We start from the raw sequence: 27700 nt of genomic DNA, 5'->3' as shown, positions 1-27700 counted from the left end.
AGTGTGGGTTGTGTTGTTCCTCTGGCCACTTAGCCTGGGGGCCTGTGGAGAGCCACTAACACCCCCAGTTTCCATCACCACCACCACCCCGAGGAGTTGGGGCAGAACACATTAGGAGAGAAGAAAGCTCTGGCTGGTTGAACCCTGGTGTAGCCTAGGCACTGAAGGAGAGCCCCCCCCCCCCAAATTTATTGGAAAGGGGATAATGGAGAGATAGGAAGAAGGTAGGATAAAAGGAGCAGAGAACAGAGGGGGGACAATAGTTGAGGCACTCGCCTGATTTGAAAGGGAAGACAGTAAGGCGACCGCTGGTACAGGACGCCCATCCTGGTCAGTAGGGTGGGAATTGAAATTGGGTAGTGGGGTGAGCCACCATGCAGAATGGGGTAGGGGCCACCTAGGAAGGGGGAAGGAGACTCAAGCACCCAAGGTGGTAGGAATAAAAGAACGTAGGAAAGAGTTTCCTATGGTAGAGCTTGCTTTATTGCAGCTCTGCCCAACACTGGCCTGGGAGTTTACCTTTATGGCAAATGTCAGTATCCCACACCATGCCAGCTAGGAAAAGCTACAGCATGGTGTCAACTTGGATAAATATGGGGCTCCTGAGGGCCTGCATAGCCATCAGTCCGTCCAGTGAAGTGGCTACGATAGAATATGCAATTAATAATAACTTTCATTCACTCAACATTCACACAATTTTACTTTTTATAGTTTTTCTTACACTTTCTGTTTTTTTTATATGTTAGATTAGATATTGATCACTGCGTTTCGACAGGTGTCTTTTACATAGAAAAGATTTGACTACTCCGTCATACCTTTACATATTACATAGAAAAGCATGCAGGTTGGCGAGCAGGGGACAAAGTCCCCTAGTACTGCATTAAAATTCTTTGCAAATAGGTTTTATTAAATTCATATGTAATACAAGCTCAGTACTATACTAATTTGTTAGCAGGTGGCATTTTATGATTCTTGCCAAACCATCTTCAGATCATAAATGATACAATCTGAAGGAACTGGACTTCTTACTTCCTGCACTTTAATACAAAAAACCCAGTTTTGACAAATTAGCTACAATGGCAATTATTCTTTGGCAAAGTTTTTGTAATGAAATTTTTATTGTATTCAAATTTCAAATATGAATACAATTCAAATTTGAATTCCTTCAGAATTATTTCATTACAATAAAGTGATTAAATACTTCGCATGGTAAACTGTTTTTACTAAACCTACTTGAAAACAATAACCATTTTTAATCAAATTGCATGGATAGCTCCCTGTTAGTTTGATAAGCACTTCCCTCATTGAATAACTCCTCGTGTGAATATAGATGGAAAATACCCATTCAGTTTATCGGCTACCTGGGCTTGATCATCAATAGTCAATCCATCTATGCTAAGTGGTCCAATCTGATTCGTCCCCTTCCTTCTAGAGTTTACATAAGTAAAGAACTCTTTGCCATTTTTCTTTGCATCCTTTGCCAAAGATTTCTCATAATCTGCCTAACCTCCGTTGTGACTTGGTTACAGACCTGTTTATATCTATCATAGGCTTCTGTGTCACCTGTTAATTTATATGTATCCCATGCATTTTTCTTCTCTGCCAGATGTCTAATTAGTTCATCTGACATGCATTTTGGCCTAAATCTTGAACAATATTTCTTAGTTGACATGAAAAGCCTAGTAGTTTCCAAGATTAATTCTTTGAATGCTTCCCATTTTGAATTGTCTGTTGATAACATCATCAGTTGGTCTCACCGTATAGAATTTAAATATTGTCTCAGACCACCATAGTCATCTTTACGAAACCAAAAACCCTTCCCTTTTATTCCTGATGGTAGTTACCTCTTTGAGTAAATCCCACTTCAGCAAACTGTGATCACTGCCACCTAGTGGTTCCTTGATCTGCATATTCCTAATACATGAAGAATCACTACTGATAACCAGATCAAGAGTATTACTCCCGAACATGCTGCTGTAGAAAACAATCATCCAATAAATCCACAAAAGCCTTGCTAGTGTGTGTGTGACCAACCCCCAAATTCCAGTCAATCTCTGGGAAATTAAAATCCTCCATTATAAAACACTCTGATTTACTAGCCTACTCTATTTCTCTGCACAGTTGCTCATTATACTCATCAGATTCATTAGGCCTATAACACACACCTACTATTATTTTTCCTTTCCCAGTGCTTCTGTCACACCAAACAGACTCAACATTGTATTGTCCGCCAACATCAATTGGATACACTTCCTTAGATTTTGTGTTTCTTAACTAACAGCATACACATTGTACTCCCCAGATTCCAATTTTTTACTCGATTCGGCGAAGATAAAGAAAGTCTGCACGAGAAGCATGCAAAAGTTCAATGAAATTTACCAGTAAAAGTACTTTGCTGTAATGGCATTTGTATGTTACTCGCTCGGTAAACAGACGGTGGGTGTTATCGGTCAGGAGTAGAAATTGAATTGCATGGGAGATTGAAACCCTCCTGAAGTGGAGGGGGTAACCTGTCCTTCTTTTCTTTAGAATCACTGGTGGACTAGTGGATAAATTGTTTATTAAGAAAAAAAAAAAAAGGGCAAAGGAAGCCCATACGAGAAGCAAGGCAAACTTCGAAAACGTTTTCCGGTGAAACTAGATTATGAACATTTTTTACGACAGCAGAACTTCCAATATGACTCTGTGTTCATGATTCAATTAGTGATTCTAAAGAAAAAACGCCAGGTTACCCCCCATACTTTGGGAGAGTTTCAAGCTCCCATGGGATTCAACTTCTACTCCAGACCAATAACACCCACCATCTGTTTACCGAGTGAGCAACGATACAAATGCTGTTACAGCAAAGTACTTTTACCTATAAATTTCATCGAACTTTTGCATGCTTCTCGTGCAGGCTTTCTTTACCCCAAATGTTCCTTATTTTTGGTGTATACCACCACCTAAATGGCACTGTTTCGATGCTTGTGGACTTCTCATCGGTGGGCAGATTGGTACCCCTCCCGGGCAATACAATGAATGACAAACCGGTTATGAACTATAACTCAACAATATGAGAGATTCTAGTCAGTGTGCGATAGTAAAGACTAATTTAGGGCTTGAAAGCCTTGGACTAACTGGAAATTTACTATACAAACAAGTTAGTGCAAAGCATCATTTTAGTTTGTAGTAAATCACCGAAGTAGCAAAAATGATGCTGTTTCGCCTACTTCAGTGATTTACTACAAACTAAAATGTTTTTCACTAACTTGTTCGTATAATAAATTTCCCGGAGTCCGAAACTTTCAAGCCTGAACGCCTTTTTTAGTCTTTACTATCGCACACTGTCTGGCATATTTTCATATTGTGGGGTTATATTTCATAACCAGGTTGTCATTCATTGTATCACTGGTGTACCTACCTGCCCTATCTTTTTTTTTTTTTTTTTTGGCTGGTGCAGTATAAGCCATATGCTTCCTTGCACCATGTGGCCATTGCAAATACTAATACTCTAGGTTCCTTGGCGATGTAGTTCCTGGTGTTACCTGATCTTGGATGGCAGGGGTCTCAGGGAAGAGCCTTTCATTCGTGGGCCAAGCGTTGAAAGCTAACTTATCTATGTAGTCTTCGTGGAGATCATTGTAGTATCTGCCATGGGGTGTCTTCTTTGTCTGTCTTTGTTTCTTCTGTCTGTGTGATCATTGTCTCCTTGTTGAGGTTGAGCATTGTGTGCTGCTTGTCTATCTTTCTTAAGCTTGGTAGATTGTTTCTGTGTTTTCTTGGAAATAATCCCACAGATTCTTAATCGCCATCTTTTCTTTTGTTCAGTTAGGTCATTCAATCCCCTCCCTCCCTACCTCCCTCCCTCCCTCCTTCTTCACAAACTATTGGCAGTCTGTTGATGACTGAGTTCGGATGGTATTTGTAGCTCTTGGTTATCATTATTCTGGTCAATCTCATAATCTCATTCAGTTCAATGTTGGGCCAACCTATAATCCCGAAGGAGTGCGTTAGCACTGGGAGTGTGAGAGTGTTCATGGCTGTGATTATGTTACTGCCATTCAGCTTTGATTCTAATAGGCTTCTCAGTCAGACGGTCCTTGATCTCCTTGTGTTCTAAACTGGTGGGCTTGCATCATTCTCAGATATTTGTATGTCTCTCCTGCTGTCATGGCTTCAATCTCTTCACTGGTCTTCACTTCTAGTTTTGTCCAGCTAGATGTCCTTGTTTACATCAAGGACATCCAGTCAGTTTTGCTAAGAACACATTATTATTCTTATAAATACCCTTTCATTTTTATTGGATTTTCCCCACCCCATGATGGGTATTGGTAACACATGCAAGGGTGGTTGGTTGGTTTTGTCTGATTATTATTATTATTATTATTGGTCAAAGAACTCTCTTACTATCCTACAGGTGTTCCAGATCAGAGTTACATGGAACTCCAGAAAGTTCCATGTAACTGTTTTCTGGGAGGCCTATTACTGCTATGTTCTTATGAAGGCTCTTTGGCACCATGTAAGTGGTTGACAGTGATTGGGATGGTCATTACTTTTTCAATATGCTGCATGTCTTTGACTTCCTGTCTTTGGTCCAAGTACTTCCTGATCTTTTTCTCATATGTTTTCTGGAGGTTGCTAGTGTTGGCTGCTATGTCGATCAGGTAGGTAGCCATTTCCTTCTTGTTGATCAGGGTTATGTCTGGTTTGTTGTGCACTATCATCTTGTCTGTCATTATGGCCTGGTCCTAGTATAGTCTGTGAATAGAGGTCTCTAGTATGGCCTTAGGCTAATACGTGTAATGCAGTGAACTTTCTTTGATCAGCTGGCATTTTTGTGCTAGCTTCTGAATTATTATTCTTTCCACCTCATCGTGTCTTTGAATGTAACCTGTCTGGGTGATCACCCTGCATCCTGCGGTAATGTGCTGGATTGTTTCTGGGGTCAGGTGGTATCACTGACACGTATCTTCTGTTATTCCAGCATCCTTAGTAATGTATTTTCCTGTAGTTCCTAGTGTTGATTACCTGGCCTTGGATCGTGAGCATGAATCATTCACTCTCAGGGAAGAGCCTTCTGTTCATTAGTCAAGCATTGGAAGCCATCTTATCTATTTAGTCTTACTGAAGGTCATTGTAGTGTCTGCCATTGGATGTCTTCTTCACCCGTCTTTCTGTTTGTGTCGGTTTGGTGTCCTAGTTGTGCTGAGTGTTGCACGCTGTTTGTCTATGTTTTTTTTTTTTTTTTTGGCTTGGTAGATTGGCACTGTGTTTTCTTGGAAGTAATCGTGCAGGTTCTTAATCACCTTCTGTTGTTCAGTGAGGTTAATCCATTCCTTCCTTCCTTCTTTATGGGCTATGGTCAGTCTCTCGATGGCCAACTTTGAATGGTTTTGATAGCTCTTCGTCATCATTATCCTGTTCAATCTCATCCAGCTTGATGTCGGTCGAATCTATAATCCTGTAGGAGTACATTAGTACTGAGACTGCCGGAAGTATTATTGTAAAAAAAAAAAAAAAAACATTATTATTATTAACATATTTAACCTCTATCTATGTGCCATCTATGATTCTGCACGATATAGCTTAAGAAATGTGCTTATTTTACAAAATTGCTTAACAAGATATGGATTCTAACTCTTTTTCCCTTATTGACACATAAATGTTTCCATAGATATTGATGAAAACAAAGCACCACTGATATTGCCACTGTCCCTGCTGTTGATTACTATAAGTAGTGGATTTTTATATGAACTGTTGTGGTGAAATTAAACGGATACCATAGTTAAGGCTGTTTCCTCTTGCTGCAATTAAATTAAAAATCAATGATGCATTATGGATTCAGCATTGTTAATCTGATGATGAGACAGTGTGGTTCACATTAAATTATGAATAATTATAATTGCTCACTTAATATTATGATATCTATATTATGTAATTTTTTTTAGGTGCAAAGTGCTATTCGACCATTACTTTTAATGTTGGGCGACTATAGATCATCAAATCTCAGCATAATTCAGCGTCTTAGTTATTTGATTCAGCTCTTTCCAAACATTTTTAATGAAAAGTTATGTGAGCAATTGTTGCTGCACCTTCGTAAATGGCTGGAAGAAGCTGCTGTTGCTGCTAGAAGTTTGCAACAAAGTACTGGTAATAAAATGAAAACTTGTGCTGCAATCATGAATATTTTTCATCAGGTAACTGAATGAAATTATATATAGTTAAATAATATAACTCAATTAAATATCAGTGCTCATAAATTTAACTCTTAGAATGAACTATTGAACGTGACTAATTAAACTTCAAGGTGATTTTAATTCTTTAACTATTTTGAGTTGTTTTTATAATTACATTTATCTTTCAATTTAGAATTCAGTTTTAATTATTAAATTCATTGCTAATTAGCATAAATTCATTGGATTTGTAACACTACAGTCCTGGGTTATTTGCTACATAATTATGAAATAAAGCCTGAAACAGTATCAACATGGAGCAAAAGTCATTGATGATATCATAAAACAGTTTATTTTATCTTGTATATAAAAATGTCAATCATATTATATTTTTGTATATGCTAGTACTAATAATATTAGACAACAGGGTATTACATCATAGTTATGAGATATAATTCCGCCGGTCTCCTACTCTATTAAGAGTAGAAGACCGGCGGAATTACTTAACAAGTACAGGTCACTGTTGAAAAAAAGCCGTGAATTAGGGTTGAATTTGAAAGTGTCTGCAATTCTGCCCATGCACGATAGGAGGGAGTATATGATGAGAGCCCTGTCGATCAATTCGGCCCTGGAAAGATTGTGCAAGGCTCAAGGGGTAGAATGTTTTTCAGCCTGGTCTGTACTTGTTAACAGAAGATACTGCTTCTACAGGGATGGGATACACTTAAAAAGAAAGGGTGCAAGAATATTTGCTGATGCAATCGGGGCAGTGTTAGGTGGGTCGGAAAACTGCTAGATTGGGGGGATACAAGGACTAATAGATTAATAGTAGCCACTGGCAGAGGTGAAAGTGATTCTTGCACTGTTTCTATTGGAATGAGCAGCAGCTTGGAAAATAAGATGCAGGATATTTCAGAGACTGCTGGGAGACGTTGGGGTACAAGTAAACACATGGGTTGTGTTAGGGTGGCTAAGAAAAAGAACAGGTGCATGTTTACTTGCGTGTACACCAATGCTAGGAGTTTGGTAAATAAATTTGATGAATTTGAGGTATTGCTCAAAGCATCAAAGGCAGATATTGTTGTGATATCAGAGACTTGGTGTCACACAAATATAAGTAATGCAGAACTGGAATTTGGGGAGTGCAACGTCTACAGAAAGGATAGACAGGATAGGAAGGGAGGAGGGGTAATGCTATTAGTTAAGAAACACAAAATCCAAGGAAGTGAAGCCAGTCGACATTGCTGAACAGAGCAGTGTCGAGTCAGTTTGGTGTGACATAAGCATTGGGAGATCAAAATTGAGAATAGGGGTGTGCTATAGGCCTAATGACTCTGATGAGTATAATAAGAAACTGTACAGGGAAATAGAGTGAGCCGGTAAATCAGAGAGTCTTATAATGGGGGATTTTAATTTCCCAGATATTGACTGGAATTTGTGGGTTCGTCACTCACACACTAGCAAGGCTTTTGTGGATTTATTGGATGATTGTTTTCGATAATCAGCATGTTAAGGAGGCAACTAGAAGGAGCAATACTCTTGATTTGATTATCAGTAGTGATTCTTAATGAATTAAGATTCTGCAGATAGAGGAACCACTAGGTGGCAGTGATCACAGTGGGCTGAAGTGGGATTTACTCAAGGAGGTAACTACCATCAGGGGTAAAGGGAAGGGTTATTGCTTTCGTAAAGGCGACTACGATGGTCTGAGACAGTATTTAAATTCTGTACAGTTGGACTAACTGATGATGTTACCAACAGCAAACTCAAAATGGGAAGCATTCAAAGAACTTATCTTGGAAGCTACTAGGCTTTACATACCAACTAAGAAATATTGTTCAAGGTTCAGGCCTAAATGGATGTCAGATGAAATAATGAGACATATGGCAGAGAAGAAAAATGCATGGGATACATATAAATTAACATGTGACACAGAAGCCTATGATAGATATAAGTTGATCTGTAACCAAGTTACAAAGGAGGTTAGGCAGGCGAAGGCAGATTACGAGAAATCTTTGGCAAGGGATGCAAAGAAAAACAGCAAGGAGTTCTTTACTTATGTAAATTCTAGAAGGAAGGGGGATGAATCAGATTGGTCCACTTGATATCGATGGTTCAACTGTTCATGATCCTGCTCAGGTAGAAAACAAACTAAATCAATATTTTGCATCTACATTCACACATGAGTTATTCAGGAAGGGGTATGCCATAGATGAAGTAAACACTGGCAGTGATCTAGATGATCTTGTAATAATTGAGATTAAAGTGGAGGGGAAATTGTTGAAGATAAATACAAGAAAGGCACCTGGGGTGGATGAGATCTATCCAGTTATATTAAAGGAGGCAGCAAAGGAAGTAAGCAATCCGTTAGCCATAATTATGAGAGGTTCCTTGGACTCAGGGGAGGTACCCACAGACTTGAGATGTGCAAATGTAACCCCAATTCACAAAGGAGGATCAAAGGCTGACACAAGTAATTATAGACCTGTGAGTTTAACTTCTGTTCTAGGAAAATTAATGGAAGCACTGGTTAAAGAAGCACTGCAGGATCATCTTGACAAGAATTCAGTTATAGCTCAGACACAGCATGATTTTGTTAAGGGAAGGTCTTGCCTGACCAATTTGATTGGATACTATGATGTAGTCACAAAAGAATTGGATGCAGGGAATAACTTTGATATTATATATTTGGATCTTAGAAAGGCTTTTGATACTGTTGCACATGGAAGACAAATTGGAGCAGTGTGGCATTGGTGGCAAATTGTTGCTATGGATAAAGGGATGGTTGAGTGGCAGAAGATAGAGAGTGGTAATTAATGGACACTGCTCATCGTGGACTAACATTATTAGTGGAGTCCCTCAGGGTTCAGTGTTGGGTCCATTGTTGTTTTCTGTATTTATAAATAATATTGATGATGGTATATCAAGCTTAATTTCCAAGTTTGCAGACGATACAAAGGTTGGCAGGGTTGTTAAGGACGCTACTGATGCTATGCTTCTGCAACAGGATCTGGAAAGGTTGAGCAGATGGGCTGAGAGGTGGCAAATGAAGTTTAACATTGACAAATGTAAAGTACTACCTATGGGAAACAGCAATCCCAGAGCAACGTATCAACTCTGTGGTACTACACTGGCAGTGGTAGAGAATGAAAAGGACCTGGGGGTAATTCTGCAGGCAGATATGAAGTTCTCTGAGCAGTGCAGATGGGCTTCAAGAGTAGCTCATGGTGTCTTATCAATGATATACAGGAATTTTTCTAGAAGGGATAGGGAAGTGATTATTCCCTTGTATAAGGCAATGGTCAGGCCGCACCTTGAGTACTGTATACAGGTCTGGAGGCCTCATTTCAAGAAGGATGTAGAGCTGCTGGAACAGTACTTCTCTGGAACAGAGAAGGGCAACAAGGTTAGTGAATGGAACGAAGGGTTGCTCTTACGAAGAAAGGCTTAAATTTTGCAAATTACAGTGTCTGGAGACTAGACACCGGCAAGGTGATCTGATAGAGGTGTACAAAGCCTTGAATGGTTTGAGCATGCTCAATGCTGATGGGATACTGCATCTTGCTCAGAATAATCATCTGAGAGGGCATAAATTCAAATTGAGGAAAGACAGATGTAGGATAGATGTGCGGAAATTTGCCTTTAGCCAGCGGGTAGTTGGTTGGTGGTTGGTTGGCCTAAATAAATTTAAGGCTCAGCTGGACAGGTATTTCGAACGAATGGAGGGGTGAAGTGGAAGGTTTTTTTTTTTTTTTTTTTGGCTGATGCTGCATAAGCTTGCTTTCTTGCATCATATGCCTGTACTAATGCTAATGATAGCATTGATGAAAAACCTAGAGCTAGGACTCAGTGCAGTATTGTTTGGAATTTTTATCGGCACATGATATGGTGGAGTTTATGGCCCAAGCCTTGTCAATCAAGTATATTTCAAGATTTCTGGGACATAATTTTTCTTGGTATGTCCTAAATGTGGTATAACGTTAGCAGGTGTGACTAACATGATCTTAAAAAGATGTGATATAACATTTTTTAAGAGGTGGGATACCTTTGAATAGAATAAGTGCAAGGAAATTTCTTGATGCTGTCAAGGCAGTGGTAACTATTTTGGGAAACTGTTGTCTTGTTATATATGGGCAGGAGATTATTGCAGCTCAAAGCATAGGTAACTAGATTCACCCTAGTCCTACTTTGAATCATCTAGTTGGCACATACAATAACTCAAAGAGATTAGTTTGAGGAGACAGAGCATGCTAGCAGTCCTTTTAACACTGATACAGTGAGATCTGAAACTGGTCATAAGACCATTGAAAAGTAATTGTAAGTTATTGTGACCACTTCAGAACACAGCTTAATTGATAACAATAACCGGTGAAAGAAGATTGCAGCTGTTCAGCATTTTTTATTGATGCCAAACAGAAATGTGTACAGAAAAAGGTGGAAGTGGACAAAAAGAAAACATTCAAATCAAATAACACGAAATATTTTAATTCGATTGTCCACTATTTCTTCAAGAAAGTTATCAATAAAAATGAAACTGTCATAATGTTTCTGGCAGTTCATACAAACCATTAAAAATAAATAAAATATCAAAACCAAGAATTAGAAAAGGATTAATGCAGTACTGTAAAATAGTCATATTAGTAGGAGTACCGATACAGTATACTGTCTTTTATGGAGTAACGACACTGACAGCCATAAATTGTATGAAACAACAGCAGTAACTGATGACGCAGTGCAACGGAGTTAAAGAACACACTTCCACTGCACAAGGGTAAACCTGATAAGACAAAAAAGTGATAAAAAAAAAAAAAAAAAAAAACTGAAGTGCTGATTACAATGAACATTTTTTTTTTTTTTTTTTTTTCTATGTATTCAAATATATTTGATTGGGACTTCATGAAAGTGATAACATTAAATAAATGATAACATTATCCATGATCAAAATAAGAGGTGTGTATTATATTATTATTCTATTCTTTCTCCCTGTTGTGGATTGGTTTTTTTATCCCATGATGCCTACTTGTATCACGTGCATAAGGTGGTTATTATAATCCAGTTATTACTGTTGAAAGAGAAATTCTCTGAGTATTCTACAGGTATTCTCCGGAAAGCCTGTTGCTGCTAGGAGCTCGTGTAGGGTGTTTGACACCACACTAGTGATTGACAACAGTGATCGGGTTTGTTGTTATTTGTTATTATGCCAAATTTCTCTGATATCCTATGTTAGCTCTATACTTCCTGATCTTTTCCTCACATATTGCTGGTGTTGGGCACCCTATATCAATCAGGCAGGTAGTCTTTTCCTTCTTGTCAACAAGAATTATGCGTGGGATAGTCTCATCCGTTATTATGGCATGGTCCCTATACAGCTTGTGGGTGGGATCTCCTAGGATTTTACTTATAATACCGTACACTTTTTTTTGATCAACTGATATTTCTTTGCTACTTTCTGATGTATTATCCTTGCACCCTGGTCATATCTACGAATGAACTCCATCTGAATAATCACCCAGCATACTGTAGTGACATATTGGATGGTTTCCGAAGCAAGTGGCATCGTCAACATGTGCCTTTTGCTGCTCCAAGTTCTTGGATGATGTATTTTCTGTAGTCCCTGGTGTTGATTACTTGGCCTTGGGTGGCAAGCATAAACCCTTTAGTCTTAGGGAGACTGGAGGATTTGTGAGTGGGACACTCCTGAATGTCACTGATGGAGGTCATTTTAGTGCCTTCTTTACCTATCTTTCTATCTTCTTTTCTTCCATCTGGGCAAGAGGGGGGGGTTTCTTCACTTAGGAGACCCTGACACTTGTCTGTCTTCCTTACCTGGTAGACTGGCACTGTGTTTTACTGGACATAATCCTTTAGGTTATTAATCACTTTATTCTGTTGCTTGATGCAGTCTGTCAAGCCCCTTCTTCCTTTCCCAACTATGGTTTGTCTTTCTGCCACCTACTTCAGGTGATGTTGGTGGCTCTTGGTCATCATTGTCATTATCTTTCTCATGATCTCCTCCACCTTTTTTGTTAGTCATCCTATGATCCCAAAGGAATATGTTTGAGCTGGGGCTGCCTCCATTCAGCTTTACTTTGAGTGGGCGTCTGAGTCTCTTATCGTATTTTTCAGTCAGGCAGGCCTTGATCCTCTTGTGCTCTAATTGTTGAGCTTGCATCATCTCAGGTATTTGTGGTCTCTCCCCATCATAGCTTCGATGAATGGAAGCTGTGATGGGGAATTTCTACTAGACAAATGCAAGACATTTGTCTTGTCAAAAGTCCAAATTCCATCCTGATGTCATTGCGGAATTCTTTGGCAATCCAGAGTAGCTGTTGGAGTTCTCTTGGTTGCCCTGTAGAGCTTGATGTCATTCGTGTACATCAGCTGGGTAAGGGTGTACAGGTTATTTCTTCCATCCTTTGAAGGTATATCTATACTTGATGTTGTTTGGTATGGTGGATAGCAGATTGACTGCTAGACAGAACCGGGCGCCTCCGTAGCCAGGTGGGAAGGAGCAGCAGTGCATAGCACACGCTTCTTGATTAGACCGGGGTTCGAGCCCGTCACCACCAAATACGAAGAATGCGGAAAGGTCAGGGAATGACCACCGCATATCCCGGAGCAATATGGCCTTAGTTGCTAATGCTCCTAAAAACCAAATAACAAACAAGCTAGACAGAACCACAGTAGGCTCACCATTTCCTTGAAAGATTCCTCTCCTGATGGAATGTTCTCGACCTTGATGGTACTACTCCATTTTGTCATGGTTGCTTCTAGAAAGTGTGTCACTGTCGGATTGACTTTGTAGATCTTTAGTGTGTCGGTTAGCCAGCTATGAACCACGGAGTCGAGGGCCTTGCCGTGGTCGATGTAGCCCATATACAAGTTCAGGTGCTTCTTGTAGGCTTGCTCCATAACTGCCGCATCAATGGTTAATTGCCCCTTGCATCCTTTGCTCATCCACTTGTATCTCTTCAGCTGCTTGCCATGATGTTCTCGCTCTCCAAATGGTTGATATCTTGGTTATGCAGCTTGTACTTTGTTGGGAGACGGTATCAGGCTGTATTTCTCCGGGTTGATTGTATCTTGGTCCTCAGCCTTCAAGTATATCATTCATTGAGAAAGAAACACTGGGGTTGTCTCTGGGTGAACTGTTCCTACTCTGCTAGGTGCTTGTGTGTGCATGTGAACTTCTTATACCAATAGAAGTTATCTATTCCTGAGATTCACCTGTTGTGTGACTTCCTGATCCCCTGTTGCACTTGTGCCTCCTTTTCTAGTTCTCTCCAGGGGTTTCAACGTTTGTGTTACTTCACTGCTCCATATATATTGCCCAAGAACTCCTTGATCATTTTCTGCTCAGGTGGTCCCTTACCTTCTTTCTCCTCTTGTTTGATACCCCTATAGAAAGCTCTTTGGTTTTCATCAAACATTCATTTTTTTGTCTCCTAACCCCTCTGGGAGCTCTTTTGTAACAGCATAGTGTCTTGCTGATTGCAAGGAGGTTCTGCTTCAGTTTGTCTGAGTATTCTCCTGTTCTCCGATTTTTTGGTCTGGTGTAGCTGTGGATGTTGTCTTTCTTAAGGATGCTCTTCACTTTTCTAATCAACTTCTTACTACCATTACTATGTTGGTTCTGGGTGAATTGGCCCCTCTTGAGTCGTAGTTTGTCTGTCTTCTACTGAAGCCTTCTTTCCCAGGCTAGCAGTTCCTTCTGTGTTTCATTTCTTCTGCTGCTGGTTTCTCTTTTCTCTTCCACTGATCCTACTAGCTGCTAAATCAGCACAGCACATAGCTATGTGGATGGCCTCCAGCATTGTTTCATTGTTGTTGAGGTAATGTGGTATTATTTGCTAATTGAGATAGTATGTGACTTTCCACACAATTCTATTGGGTCTCTGCTTCAGCATGGCATGAGTCTTTTTGGTGTTCCCTTGAATTCTGTTAAGGCCTTCTTCCACTTCAGCTGCTCTGGGTTGTATTCTTGCTCTTCCTCATCTGGTTTGCTGTCCTTATTCTGGTCTATGTAGTTGGTTGCTCACATCCTACTTGATTTTTTCCAAGATTCCAGGAGTTATCAGGTTCTTTTTTATGGGGTCCTTCTCGTGTCTGCTATTCACTGTTAGGTGACATGAACAGTCAGAAATCCTTTCAGCCACTTGGTATGTAGTCTCATCCCATAAATTGTCACATCAGCCTCCAGCTTGGTTACTTAATATTATGTTTGCATAATGAACATATTCATTTTGCTGCTCTATTTCATGCATTGTGATGGTCTTCCTTTCCTTTTTATTCCTTCCTGAGTGATAACTATCACAGTTGCACAGAAACCACTTCCAGTTGGTGAGGCTTGTGATGGTCTTGCCTTAGTAGCCATATGGTAGACAGTGCCACTTGCTCCAGTGCGTCCTTGGAAGACTGTTTCTAACTTTTCACTCTGCCTAATGTCTGAATGCAAGTTAGTGATTTATCCTGCACCACACTCAATGCAATTTAAAAAAATATTGCAAAAATTTTATTAATGAAAAGGTAACATCATGGCAGAGATGTGAAAAAAAAAAAAAAAAGCGGTTGTTTATTTGGGTATTTCAATCATGAAGTCTGGTGAAGCCTTCTCTTCTTTTTCTCGGCATACAAGTCTTTGTAACATCAAATCCCATCTTGTAAAATTTGCCCTATCTTGATGCTACGTTCACCATTCGGATCTCCATTCTTAATTGCCTCGCAGGCCATATCAACCCCCTAAAAAACTTTCTCCAGTTCTGTTGAAAATTGTTTTGGTGGCACTTCAGTGTTATCCACTTCAGAATATCTTTTCCTCTTTTGCATATGCAGTTTGCTCATCAATTTCAAGGAGAGTTGCATCATCTAAGTCACATGTGAGTCAATGCAGTCACGTACATTGGCAGTGTCCAAAGATTCAAATCCGAAGTCTTTTCCGACCTTCACAATGTCTTCGGAAATTATCTGAACTTGTGATTCAAAATCAGTGAAATCGTTTACCAAATGGGGCAAAACATGCTGCCAAACAGAATGCATGTTGTTGGCAGTGATTTCTAGCCAAGATGCAGATATATTTTCGATCATATTTAAAGGGGTAAAAAATAAATTTTGAAATGAAAAGTTTGAAAACTATCATGTCAATAAAATTACAATTTCAGAACAAAATTAAAACCTTAAACTTGTATCCTAACACAGTTATAACGCTATATTTATTTTTCAGTGTTGAGTGTTATCTACGAGTTCCCTTTATATAACTTCCGTATCAAGTTATGTATTAATTATTTGTTACGTTTGTACTCTAAGTCGTTATATATATATAGTTAAAAGTACAATTTAATTGACAATGAAGTTTAACAAGATTAATAGATTTTCTGATTAATTGACAATATTATATTATGCACTATACTATACAAAGCTAATGCTATCGAATTCCGGATATGCTGTATCGTGTTACAATGGCGGTAATTACGAACGGTACTTCTACGGACTCTTAAGTATTGATTAACTTCCAAATCTCGCTGTCTCGATTTAGAATAAACTAAGGATCCTGACTAGGTCTATAGCTACTTATGGATAATAATTTGATATAACAATTGGTTAATAAATCGGCTAAATACGGTTAAAAACCTCTCGTTCAACGGAGCTGCAATTTGTAACACGTGGATTTAATACCATTACCGATACTAAGTAATACCCACAAAATCTCTCTATCAAGTTAAACTTTAAGCTAAGTATCGTAACTAGGAATATAAAACTACTCTAGAAAATAAGTAAATATGCCAATTTAAGCTAATAAAACAGAAAATAAATCAGAAAAAACTTCTTTTCTCCAGGAGCTGCAAAATAGCTGCGGCCGCACAGGCTACTCTCGAACCTTAGACTTGGACTTCAACCAAATTTGGTAAACACGTATAGTGTCTGTTTGCCATGCTCTGTTGCCCTCATACGAGCAACGTTTTGCAGATCTCAGCTTGTTGGACACCTTCAGCTCCTCTCTAGTAGCTCAGTGCCATTCTTTGGATGTGGCTTCCATATTTAGACACAGTATTCCAAGTTGGAAAACTGCTGGCTTAATGGGGTACACAGACTAATAGATTAAATAGAGTTACAGACGGAGGTGATTCTTGCACTGCTTCTATTGGAAAATGCAGCTGCCTGGAAGGCAAGGCATCAGACCCAACTGTGAGTCATCATCCAACCAGTGGATATGTGGGCTGTATAAGGGTAATTAATAGTAAGAACATGTGCATGTACACTTGCATATAGGAGCATTGTAAATAAATTTGATGTATTTGAATACTGATTAAGTCATCAAATGCAGACATTGCGGAGACACAGTGTCACTCAGACATAAGTGATGCTGAAATTGAATATCGGGAGTAGTGTACCCAAGAAGAATAGACAGGACAGGAGGGGTGGAGGGGTTATGCTCTTAGATAAGAAGCATATTAAATCTAAGTCAGTGCATCCATTCAATGTGGGTGACCAGTACAACGTTGAGTCTGTCTGGTGCAATATAAGCATCGGAAAAACAAAATCTAGAGTAGGAGTGTATTCTAGGCCTAATGACTTTGATGAGTACACAAAACAGCTATACATATAAATAGTTTGAGCCAGTAAATCAGAATTTCTTATAATGGGGAATTTTAACTTTCCAGATGTTGACTGAAATTTGTGGGTTGGCCATTCAGGCACTAGCAAGACTTTTGTAGATTTTTTGGATGATTCCTTTCTACAGCAGCATGTTAGACAGGCAACAAAAGAAATCAATACCCTTGACTTGGTATCAGCAGTGATTCTACGTGCATTAAGAATCTGCAAGTAAAAGATCTACTGGGTGGCAACAATCACAATTTTCTTATGTGGAATTTCATTAAAGACATAATTACAGTCAAGGATAAAGGGACGGGCTTTTGCTTTCATAAGGGTGACTACAATGAACTGATAGTTTTTAAATTCTGTGCAGTGAGACCGACTGATGATGTTACCAACAACAAATTCTAAATGGGAAGCATTCAGGGAAGTAATCAAAGAAATACTGTTCAAGGCTTAGACTAAATGGATGTCAGATGAACTATTGAGGCACATGGCGGAGAAGAAAGCTGCATGGGACACACATAAATTATCAGATGATACAGGAGCTTATGATAGATATAAATTAGTAATCAAGTTGCAAAGGAGGTTAGGCAAGCAGGTTATGAGAAATCTCTGCCAAAGGAAATGCCAAGAAAAGCAGCAAAGACTTCTCTGCTTGTATTAACAGTAGAAGGAAGGGGTTGAATCACATTGGGCCACTTGATGCCTATGTGTTAACTGTTGATGACCCTGCTCAAGGTGCTGACAAATTGAATAGAAATTTTCCATGTGTATTCACACACATGAGGAATTTTTTATGGGAGAGGATGTTAGTAGTTTATCAAACTCCAACAGGCAGCTAAATGATTTTGTGATAACTGAAAGGAAAGTGGAAGAGATTGTTGAGGATGGACATAAAAAGAGCAGCTGGGGCAAATGGAATCTATGCAATTATATTAAGAGAGACAGTAAAGGAGGTAAACAAACCTTTAGCAATAATGCAAGCATTCTTTGATTCAGGAGAAGTCCTTATGGACTGTAGATGTGCAAATGTATCCCAAATTCATTAAGGGGATCAAAATGTGACATGAGTAATTACAGACCTTTTAGCTTAACATCTGTTCCAAGGAAAATAATGGAGTCACTGGTTGAAGAAGTAATGTAGGACCATTTGGACAAGTCTTTGTTAAGGGGTAGTCTTGTCTAACCAATCTGATTGGTTACTATGATGCAGTCACCAAGTAACTGCATCATAGTAACCAATATATGATATCAAAATAATTTTGATATCATATACTTCAGGAAGGCTTTTGGTACTGTTGCATATAAAAGACTTCTGTATAAACTGGAGCAATGTGGCATTAAGGGCAAGTTACTGCTGTGGATAAAGGGATGGTTAAGTGGAAGAAGACAGAGTGAGTATCAATGAGCACTGCTCTTTGTGGACTAATGTTATCAGTGGAGTTCCCCAGGGTTCAGTGATTGGCCATTGTTGTTTTCGATATTTATTAATGATATCAAGCTTGATGTCAAAGTTTTCAAATGATACAAAGGTTGGCAGGGGGTTAACGACTGTAATGATGATATGCTACTGCACAAGATTTTAGAAAATTAGGTCGATGGCTGAGAAACGACAGTTGCAGTTTAACATTGACAAATATGAGGTATAGCATATGGGTAGCAGTAATCACAGAGTAACTTATGAACTATGTGGAACTAAGCTCCAGGTAGTAGAAAGTGAAAAAGACCTCAGGGTAATTGTGCAGTCAGATATGATGAAATTCTCTGAGAGTTGCAGGCATCCTGCCAGGGAAGCTTATGTGGTTTTGTCAATGATATATAGGAAGGTTGCCAGTAGCAATAATGAGGTGATTATCCCTTTGTATAATACCATGGTTAGGTTACCTCTGGAGTATTGTATATATGTCTGTAGGCCTGACTTTAGGAGGGATATTGATCTGCTGGAACAGGTGCAGAGTAGAGAAACCAAATTGGTGAAGGGAACAAAAGGGTGCTCTTACCTAGAAAGGGTTCAGTTCTGCAGATTGCATTGTCTAGAGACTAGGCACATGCAGGGGGATCTGATTGAGGTGATGCATTTGATAAGTGAAAGCTAGTCTTTGTCTCTCTGAGACTACACACATAATGGGCCATAAATTTAAGTTGAGGAAGGATGGTTGCAGGATAAAAGTCTGGACGTTTGCACATGCCTATTCCACCAATCAACCATCCAGCCAGTGAATGGTTGATTGGTGGAATAGGCTTCCATCTGTTGTTGTTGGATGTGGATGGTTTGAATAAATTCAAGGAAAAATAGACAAGAATTCTTGGAGGGTAAGGATGGGTGAGAATGTGTGTGTTATTTATTTATTTTATTTTTATTTTTTTTTTTGCTTATGTTATATAAGTTTGCTTTCTTGGATCATCGCCACTACTACTACAATTACCTTATACAGTGGGATTATGACTTGCATATCTCTGCAAGTAAATGTTTGCTAAAACACAATTGGTCTTCCTTGCCACCTGTTTATGCTGCTCAGATAACTTTGTCTGCCCATATTTTAATTCCCAAATCCCGTTCGATAGTTGTAAGTTATTTTTGGATTGCTGTTCCCCAAAACTAAACCTTGCATTTTGCAGCATTGAAACGTCACTGCCACTTTTCTAACCACTTTTCTCAATGGGTGACTTTGCAGATAGTCAGAAAAGTTTCATCCTGATGAGTCGGCACTGAACATTAACCAATTTTGCAATCTTTAGATCACCTGAATATTTTGACATCATCCATTTTATCCCTTTATTAGTGTTATTCATGAAAATCAGAAACATGGTGGTCCCAGAACTAATCCTTGGGGACTCTAGGATGAGTTCAAGGAACACTACCCAACGTGAAGAGTAACCATTAATTCCAACCGCTTGCCTACTGGCTTGCACCATACTGAGATCCATCTTAGAATCGTACCTGTGATTCCAACATGTTCCAGTAATCTCTAATGAGGGACTAAGTCAAATGTCCTGCTGAAATGCAAGTAATATCAAAATTATTTCAAAAAAAAAAAAAAAAAAAAATTCTTATTTATACTCTGGCACGACCATCAGGTCAGTGGAGTTTACATTAAATCAATCAATGCAAATATTAATCCTATTTAGTAGTCACAGGCTTGAACCCCGTTCCACTCAGAGAACGTCTGCTACTGCACTAGTGCTCTTCACTACTCGGCTATGTCAGGCCTTCCTACATGCAGCTCATGAATAACTGTGTCAAAATGTCCACGCCTAAATGTCACACTATGCACTCTTACCACCTTGCTCAAAATTACTGGATACATACCATCAAATCCATGATCATTATTTGCCCTTTGGGCTGGAAAGTTTTTCTAATTATATTCATTAGCAATGATTTCATATTGCTTTATAGAGACTACTCTTGCTTGCGTAGTCTCTATAAAGATCGATACAAAGCACCTGTTCATTTCACTAGTGACATCCGCTGAGTCCACTAAGACTTCCCCACATTCGTTACACAAGGTTCATTTTCGTCTCTGTTTGCACATACGTAAAAACTCAGTGTCTGTATTTTTGCACTCACAGTGATTTGTCATATCCAGTCTTGCCAACCTAACCTGTTCTGTGGCACCATTACTGATCAACTTATAGCTGTTATAGGGTCAGTACTGATGATTTGTGTAAATTCGATGATTTTTAAATTCGAAATAACACCCCAATCCATAGGTTGGATGAGTGAAGTCGTGTTTGGTGGTAAAAATATGACTCTCACGTTTGAATTTAAATCATATAGATGTGTAGGATGTCCACAGCATTTAAACCAATCCTCAAGTAAAGATATTGTTATCCATGCTCTCTGGTTCAATCAGAAAAAACATGGGTAAAGTGGCCTTATTGATGCCCTTAAATGCACGAGGATTTCCAGAATGGTACACAAGCAGTGGTTTTAATCTGTAATCTCCCGCTGCATTAGCCCCAAGCAAGAGCATAGCCCTATCTTTTGAAGCCTTGAAACCTGGCATTACCTTTTCCTCTTTGGCAATGTATGTTCGATCCGGCATTTTTTTTCCGATACAGAGGAGTCTCTTCAAAATTAAAAATTTGCTGCACTCAGTAGCCATATTCATCAATAATTTTTTCAAACACATCACAAAATTTCTCTGCAGCTGCGGAATCGGCACAGGTGACTTCACCGCATACTTTAACATTGTGGAAACCAGTGCGATGCTTGAACCTAATAAACCACCCATTGCTTGCCGTGAACATGGCTTGGGGTTCGATGTACTTATCCTTAATATCTTCATAAATACTTGTTGCTTTTGCTTGAATGGTCACTGGACTCAGGGGTACTTGTCATCTTAATTTGTAAATCAATTTTGTTTTGTTTCCTGGCACTACCACCACTGGCACTTTTCTTTGGTCATTGCAATACATAAATAGGAATGAAGAAAAGTTTCTGAAAATTTGTTTTTTATATGATTGAAGATTTCAGTGAAGGAGAAACACATTTCACCATAATAGCGTAAAAACCCACACAATTGCAGTTATTGGTATTAGCAAATGCAATAAGATCGAGTTTACCACCCATTTATAATTAGATGCACTAACTGGAAAATGCAAATTGTTTTTATTGTTTAAGGTTGTGACCTCCAGAAACATGCTTTAGAAAAATATCACAAAGGCATTCAAAATTGATTCTTATAACTGGAACATATGATAACGATGAAAGTGTAGTGCAATTTCCATTTGAGAGATTTGTCAATTAATTCGGCCCTGGAGAGATTGTGCAAGGCTCAAGATGTAGAATATTTTTTAGTGTTGTCTGTGCTTGCTAACAGAAGAGACTGCTTCTACAGGGATGGGATACACTTAAATAGAAAGGATACAAGAATATTTGCTGATGCCATCGAGGCAGTGTTAGGTGGGTTGGATAACTCCTATCTTGGGTAGATTCACAGACTAAAAGATTAACAGTAGCCACAGGTCGAGGCAAAAGTGATTCCTGCACTGCTGCTATTGTAATGAGCAGCAGCCTAGAGAAAAAGTTGCTCGGGATTTCAAGAGCTGCTGGGAGTCATGGAACAGCAAATACATGGGCTGTGTTAGGGTAACTAAGAGTAAGAACAGGTGCATGTATAATTGCATGTACTCCAATGCTAGAAGTATAAAAAATAAGTTTGATGAATTTCAAGTGCTGGTCAAGACATCAAAGGCAGATATTGTTGGGATATTAGAGACGTAGTGTCACACAGATATAAGCAGTGCACAGTTGGAATTTAGGGGTACAACGTGTACAGAAAGGATAGACAGGGCAGGAAGGGAGGAAAGGTTATGCTGTTAGTTAAGACACACACAAAACCTAAGGAAGTGCATCCAGTTGACATGGGTGGACAGTGCGATGAAACACACTCATTTTTTCAGTGTGTTTCATCGCAGTATTTCGAGATAATTGCAGAGTTTGAAGAACACTTTTAAGCCACGGAAGCATTGCAAATCAAACAACAACATTTTGATTTTATCATTACAAAAAAGTATTCTAGTTCCCACTTTTGATGAAAATTATGTTTTACTCTTTTTCGTAGTATTCATTTTAAATCAAAGGATATTGTCCAGTTATTTATATTAAGTAAGCTAAATAAGAATTCTACACATACACTGCTTTCCAACTTAACTGCGTGAAATGTCACTAGATAAGTGGTGCCAGCGACAAGAGTATTCACATGGTTCAACAGATTTGTAATAAGAGTATGCAGTGGGGCAAAAAATAATAACATTTACATTTTGACTAAGCTATTTTTTATATATATTTAAAATTCGTTGTGACGTGATCAACCGAAATTAAAGCTGCATCCGACTGGTAGATCGCAATCAACTTGTTGGCCACCCCTGTTACAGTACAACATACTTTCTGCAATGTTAAAGAGGCCTTATAGAATCTATGCTTCACCACACAGCAGCAGTGGCTGCTGCTGTATTATGGGGAGGGTACCCACTATTAGGTTGGTGGCTATAATGTTTTGACTGGACAGTGTATTCAGTGTATGGATAGTCCATAAAGCGGAATATAGCAAAAACAGTAAGGGCTTTACACATATATGGTAAGATGCCTAAAAATTCAAGAAACATTTGAAAAAAAAAAATGTAAAAAAGAACCATTGTTATAATTTTTTTCAAAAGTATTATCTTCTGTATTTGTTTATTTATTATTTAATTCAATTTCTAAATCTGAATTACAATGGACTTTTGTAAGCTTGAAATCGCCAGTAGGTATGATCTTTATTTGAATCATATATATATAAAACAGCCTTGGAAAATGTAAATTTATGTACATACTCTCCAGAGCTTGCACATGCAAAAAGTAAATTTAATATATACTCTTGAATAGTTAAATAACTCCAAATATGAATATGACAGTGCCTGAAGTTTTGTGCAATTTCAGCATATAAAAATTTTATATTATTGTGCTGTTTTGCACGTGATAGCCCAATATATACTATTATAGTGGTTTCTAATATTTTGGAAGGGGTGTGTGCATATTTTATCATTAGGAATATATTTTTTTTTTTGTTTTTGTTAAATATTATTAATTTCATTGCTTTAGATTCCAGCAGCAAGTACCAAATTCATTGAACTTTTGCTGAATTTGGTTCTGAAAACAGAAAAAGCTCTTTTAATGGAACCTGGAAGTCCATTTAGAGAACCCTTAGTAAAGTTCTTACAACGTTATCCATCTCAAACTGTAGAACTGTTGTCAAATGAACCTAATATTCAGGATGAACAGTGTAGTAGATTCCTTGAGGTAGGTATTTAAATACAATAAAAGGACCTTATAACTAAAGTTAAATAGATAAAACAATGCATGCTGTGTATATAAATACAATGGATTCCAGTTATTTGGGACACCAGTTAATTGTGACAGCCATTTATTTGGGACAAATCTTAAAGAACAGAATGAAATCAAGAAATTAGCCAGGGTTTTCTTGGCTTAATTAGGACAACATGCTGTTTAATCGGAACAGGAGAAGTCAGCACTCAAGATTACCCTAAGATTGTCTCGGGTCATATTTCTGGAGGTCACAACCATAAAAAAAAAAAAAAAAAATTTTCAATTAGCAGTTTCCAGTTTATTGGGCTTTTCTGTTAGTGCAATCTATTATAAACAGGTAGTAAACTCAATCTTATCGAATTTGTCATAATACCAACACCTGTATTTCTGTGGGTTTTTACGTTATTGTGGTGAAATGTGTTCCCTTTCCATGAAATCTTCAGTCAGATAAAAAAACAAATAAATTTTCAGAAACTTCTTTTCATTCCTATTTGTTAAGCTTTGTAACTGGTTACTCCATTCTCACTTGCACATATCATGTTAGTTGCAATATGTGTGTGCTGTGTTCTCTGTTATTGATTGCTTATCTTTTTTACTGTTCATTTTAAACATCCCCCCCCCAAATGTCAGTGAACAGAAATATCAACTAGTTAGTGTGTGTAGATATTACAGTACATATTAATTAAGCTATGCACATAAGAGTAAATTTATTTTTATTTTGCTAACCTCCGGAAAATATTATTCTGATTTTCCCCTATCATTTAATTTTTTAATTTGTAAGGTAATAAAGTGTAAATTTGTGCTAAATATATCATTACTTTTATAGCCTGCGGATAATATTCGTCCTATTTTCACTTATTAGAATCGGTGGTTAATAGAATTAAAATTCAATTCACAAACATGATCACAATGACTGGCGCTTACTGCATATCGTATAGTGAACGGTACTTTACTATGGAAAGAATATCGTAATGTGATTTGATCATGCATAGAATCAATCGTTACAATTGATACTGTATTTTTAACTATTTACATGAAACTTCGCATAATTGGGGCACTACTGCTTAATCGGGCCAAAATGCACTAGTCCCAATGTGTCCCAAATAACTGGAATCCACTGTATATAAAAAAATTCTTTATTGCCCTCAAAGCAAGAGACAATATTTCTGGACAGAACAATCTAATGGGATTTACAAATAAAGTACATTGGGTTATAGCATTGTTATAACAAAAGTTATCAAAGACAACTTGATAATCAGCATGAATAATTTCAGTCTATATTTGCTAAGTTGTAATGAGCATCATTATTTTTAATAAAAAATTATATTAACCAATATCACTTGCTGATTTTACTTAATGGAATATTTATACTTTCATATGATTTAATTAAACATTTTTAGTTACGCTGTGATCAAGGTGCTTTTCTGTTACTCAGCTGTATTCTTTATTTAACATCCAAATGAGATGTGAAATCGAGTTTCACATCTGCACCCCATCAGAATAAGAGTACCTAGTTAAGAATAATGTTGATTAGTTTGGCCACGTAGAAAAAGTAGGAACAAATAATTTAATATGTAATGTAACTAGACCTCAAGCTCATCAGTTGTAATGTCAAACCTGCTGCTAGTGGAATATGAGATATTAGAGCATAAGTTACTCTCCTATTAAGGCATACAGATTTGATTTCAGCTGCTAACCAGAATGCATACTGCACTTTGATGAGAGTTATAACTTCACTTCCATGCACCAAGTTTGTATATTAGGATGATTTGCTCTAAGTGATGGATCTGAAAACATTGCTTGAGTAACATATAGAATGAATATAGAATCAGCCATCCTGTGTTCTTGTACACAGTTGCGCCGACCGGGCTAGCCGGGTGGGTAAAGTGCCTGCCTGGCAACCCAAAGGTTGCTGGTTCGAATCCCGCCTCGGGCTTGGATCGAAGTACTGCAAAAACCTTGGGAGGTGCATTATGGCCACAGAAGCTGATGCGCCAACAACTACCAAAAAAAAAAAAAAAAAAAAGTACACAGTTGCAATCTGGGCATCTGTTGCCCCATGTATCTTCCACACAGTTGAGTCAGGTGAATACTCGCTTCTCCACTGGCATATATAAAAACATCAGCAAATGGAGCTATATGATAACTGACTTAAATAACTGCCAAGATAAGCTACACTATACTTTAATCCCATGTCTCATTAGTAAATATTTATAATGGTAAAAATTGTTGCCAGATAAATCTGGCAACCATTTTGCTTGTTTTCTGGAATCAGTGCAGTTTTATGATTCCTTTCTACTCTGAGTAGAGGCAGTACTTCAATCACAGTGAACATTTAAGTCTATCTTACAGATTTTTTTCTAGTATGGTGGCAAGAAATCTATAACCTTGATGTGTATTGTTATTTTTTGAATTGTTTTTTATCCTCATTATTATCCTTTAACACCTAGAACCTAAATCCTGTTGTGGGTGTCAGGCACAGGTTACATTCTGTATCCACATATATGTGCACTTGGCCTTTTGGCCACAAAAGGATTTGCTATCTATGTATGTAACAACTGCTACATAAAATGTATCACTCACTGTAGATTTACCAGCTTAGAAGAATGAACAGCATACACCAGCTTAAATAACAGAAGGATCATATGACATGTAGCTATCACAAGATGGGTGTTAGTGAGGGGAGAAGTGCTCATTATATGACAAGATGTCAGACTCCATAATCATAATGTGTTCACTTTATTATGATTCATAATGGAACCCGCTGTAGAAATGTGAAGTGCTTCAAGCCATGTGAACAGTTAAATACTTCAACATCCCAGCAGGGGTCAGGATTTTGCTGCTCACTCAAGTAACATTCAGCAAAGGCAGAGCAATCAAAATTCGTTCTTCTGATAGGGCTCCTCTCAACGTCGTGAGGGGACCTCCCAGTGATGCTGCTGGGCTTCCAGATTAGCACCACTTCCAGATTAACACCCATACCTTGGTTCTAGGGTTACATCATTGGAATCTGACGTGTGCAGATGTGCGCAGCGAGCCATGGATTCTTGGAAAGGGGGATCCTGGTAGTTGAGGATCCCACCCTCAATACACCACTTTGGCCCGGCCCTTGCTTCAACAAGATGGGTGGTCTCTCACTGGCCCTACTGGGATCAATCAGTGTTTGGTTCTTCCTTCTTCCACATGCCTATCCATACGTTTTCTGCCATTGATCTTTCTATCTGTTCCCCTTCACTTACCTGGGAAGTGGAGAAAAACCTGTATGGAAGTTATCACTTCCCTGTAATAAGCTGCTTACACAGTGGGAGACCATGTCTTCCTTTTAGGGTACCCCGGTGGAAGATGATCAAGCTGACTGGAATGCCTTCCAAGATCTGGCAAATTTTGACATCACTGCAGTCAGTCAGGAGCCTATCAATGATGCAGTCACATACCTCACAGAAAGCATCGTCCAAGCAGCTGCAATCGCAATTCCAAAAACATCTACCCAGTTTCCACCATTTCCCAAACCATGGTGGAATGCCCAGCAGATTGCCCTCCACAATGCCCATCAGAAAAAAAGGTACAAAACAAAGCATGGAAGATATTCTGCCAATAGCCTCAGGCTTCCTTGCACCATATAGTTAATAAGAATAATAAAAAATAATAATATCCCACCACAGCCAATTTAATAGCTTTTAAATGTACACGTGCTAAAGCAAGTTTTATCCAACATAAGAGCAAAATAGAATCCTGGATCTACTTTACATCGTCTGTTAACCAGGCAACCAGCTCTGAGGTAGTATGAGAAAAAGTGTGGAAAATGAAAGTACAATGCACACCCTTCATCGGTCCTGGCACATAATGGATATACAATTGCAGAGTCTGCTGCAATAGCCAATTTGTAGTAGACTCTGCAATTAAAAACTTTTTATCAATTTTTCCAAGTTCGAGTAGGATCCACCCTCTCTCGGCCTTTTTGCCAAGAGGAGGGAGTTCCACAAGGATCCGTTTTAAGCATTGTGCTTTTTGCCATTAAAATTAAGTCTATTACTGAACAACTTCTTCCAACCATAAACAGTGCACTGTATGCTGACGATTTCAGCATTTTTTCCCAGTCATGCAACATGAGAGTTGTAGAGAGGCAAATACAACAAGCCAT

General features: G+C 38.4%; 1 protein-coding gene across 6 annotated transcripts in view; it reads left to right on the top strand.

Moving 5' to 3' along the window:
* Nipped-A (Transcription-associated protein Nipped-A) overlaps positions 1-27700 on the top strand; it is a 1216281-nt gene that overhangs the window by 574916 nt on the left and 613665 nt on the right. For all 6 annotated transcript variants that reach the window (XM_090382460.1, XM_090382459.1, XM_090382462.1 and 3 more), the window contains 2 exons: positions 5928-6176; positions 23335-23532. In XM_090382460.1, the coding sequence (XP_090238586.1) occupies positions 5928-6176; positions 23335-23532 (447 nt within the window). The remainder of the gene's footprint in view (positions 1-5927; positions 6177-23334; positions 23533-27700) is intronic.

Source organism: Mastigoproctus giganteus, chromosome 10, assembly GCF_048544385.1.
Source record: "Mastigoproctus giganteus isolate SK-2022 chromosome 10, ASM4854438v1, whole genome shotgun sequence".
Classification (NCBI taxonomy): Eukaryota; Metazoa; Arthropoda; class Arachnida; order Uropygi; family Thelyphonidae; genus Mastigoproctus; species Mastigoproctus giganteus.
Note: the sequence above shows the minus strand (reverse complement) of the source record. Positions and strands in the feature narration are given on the sequence as shown.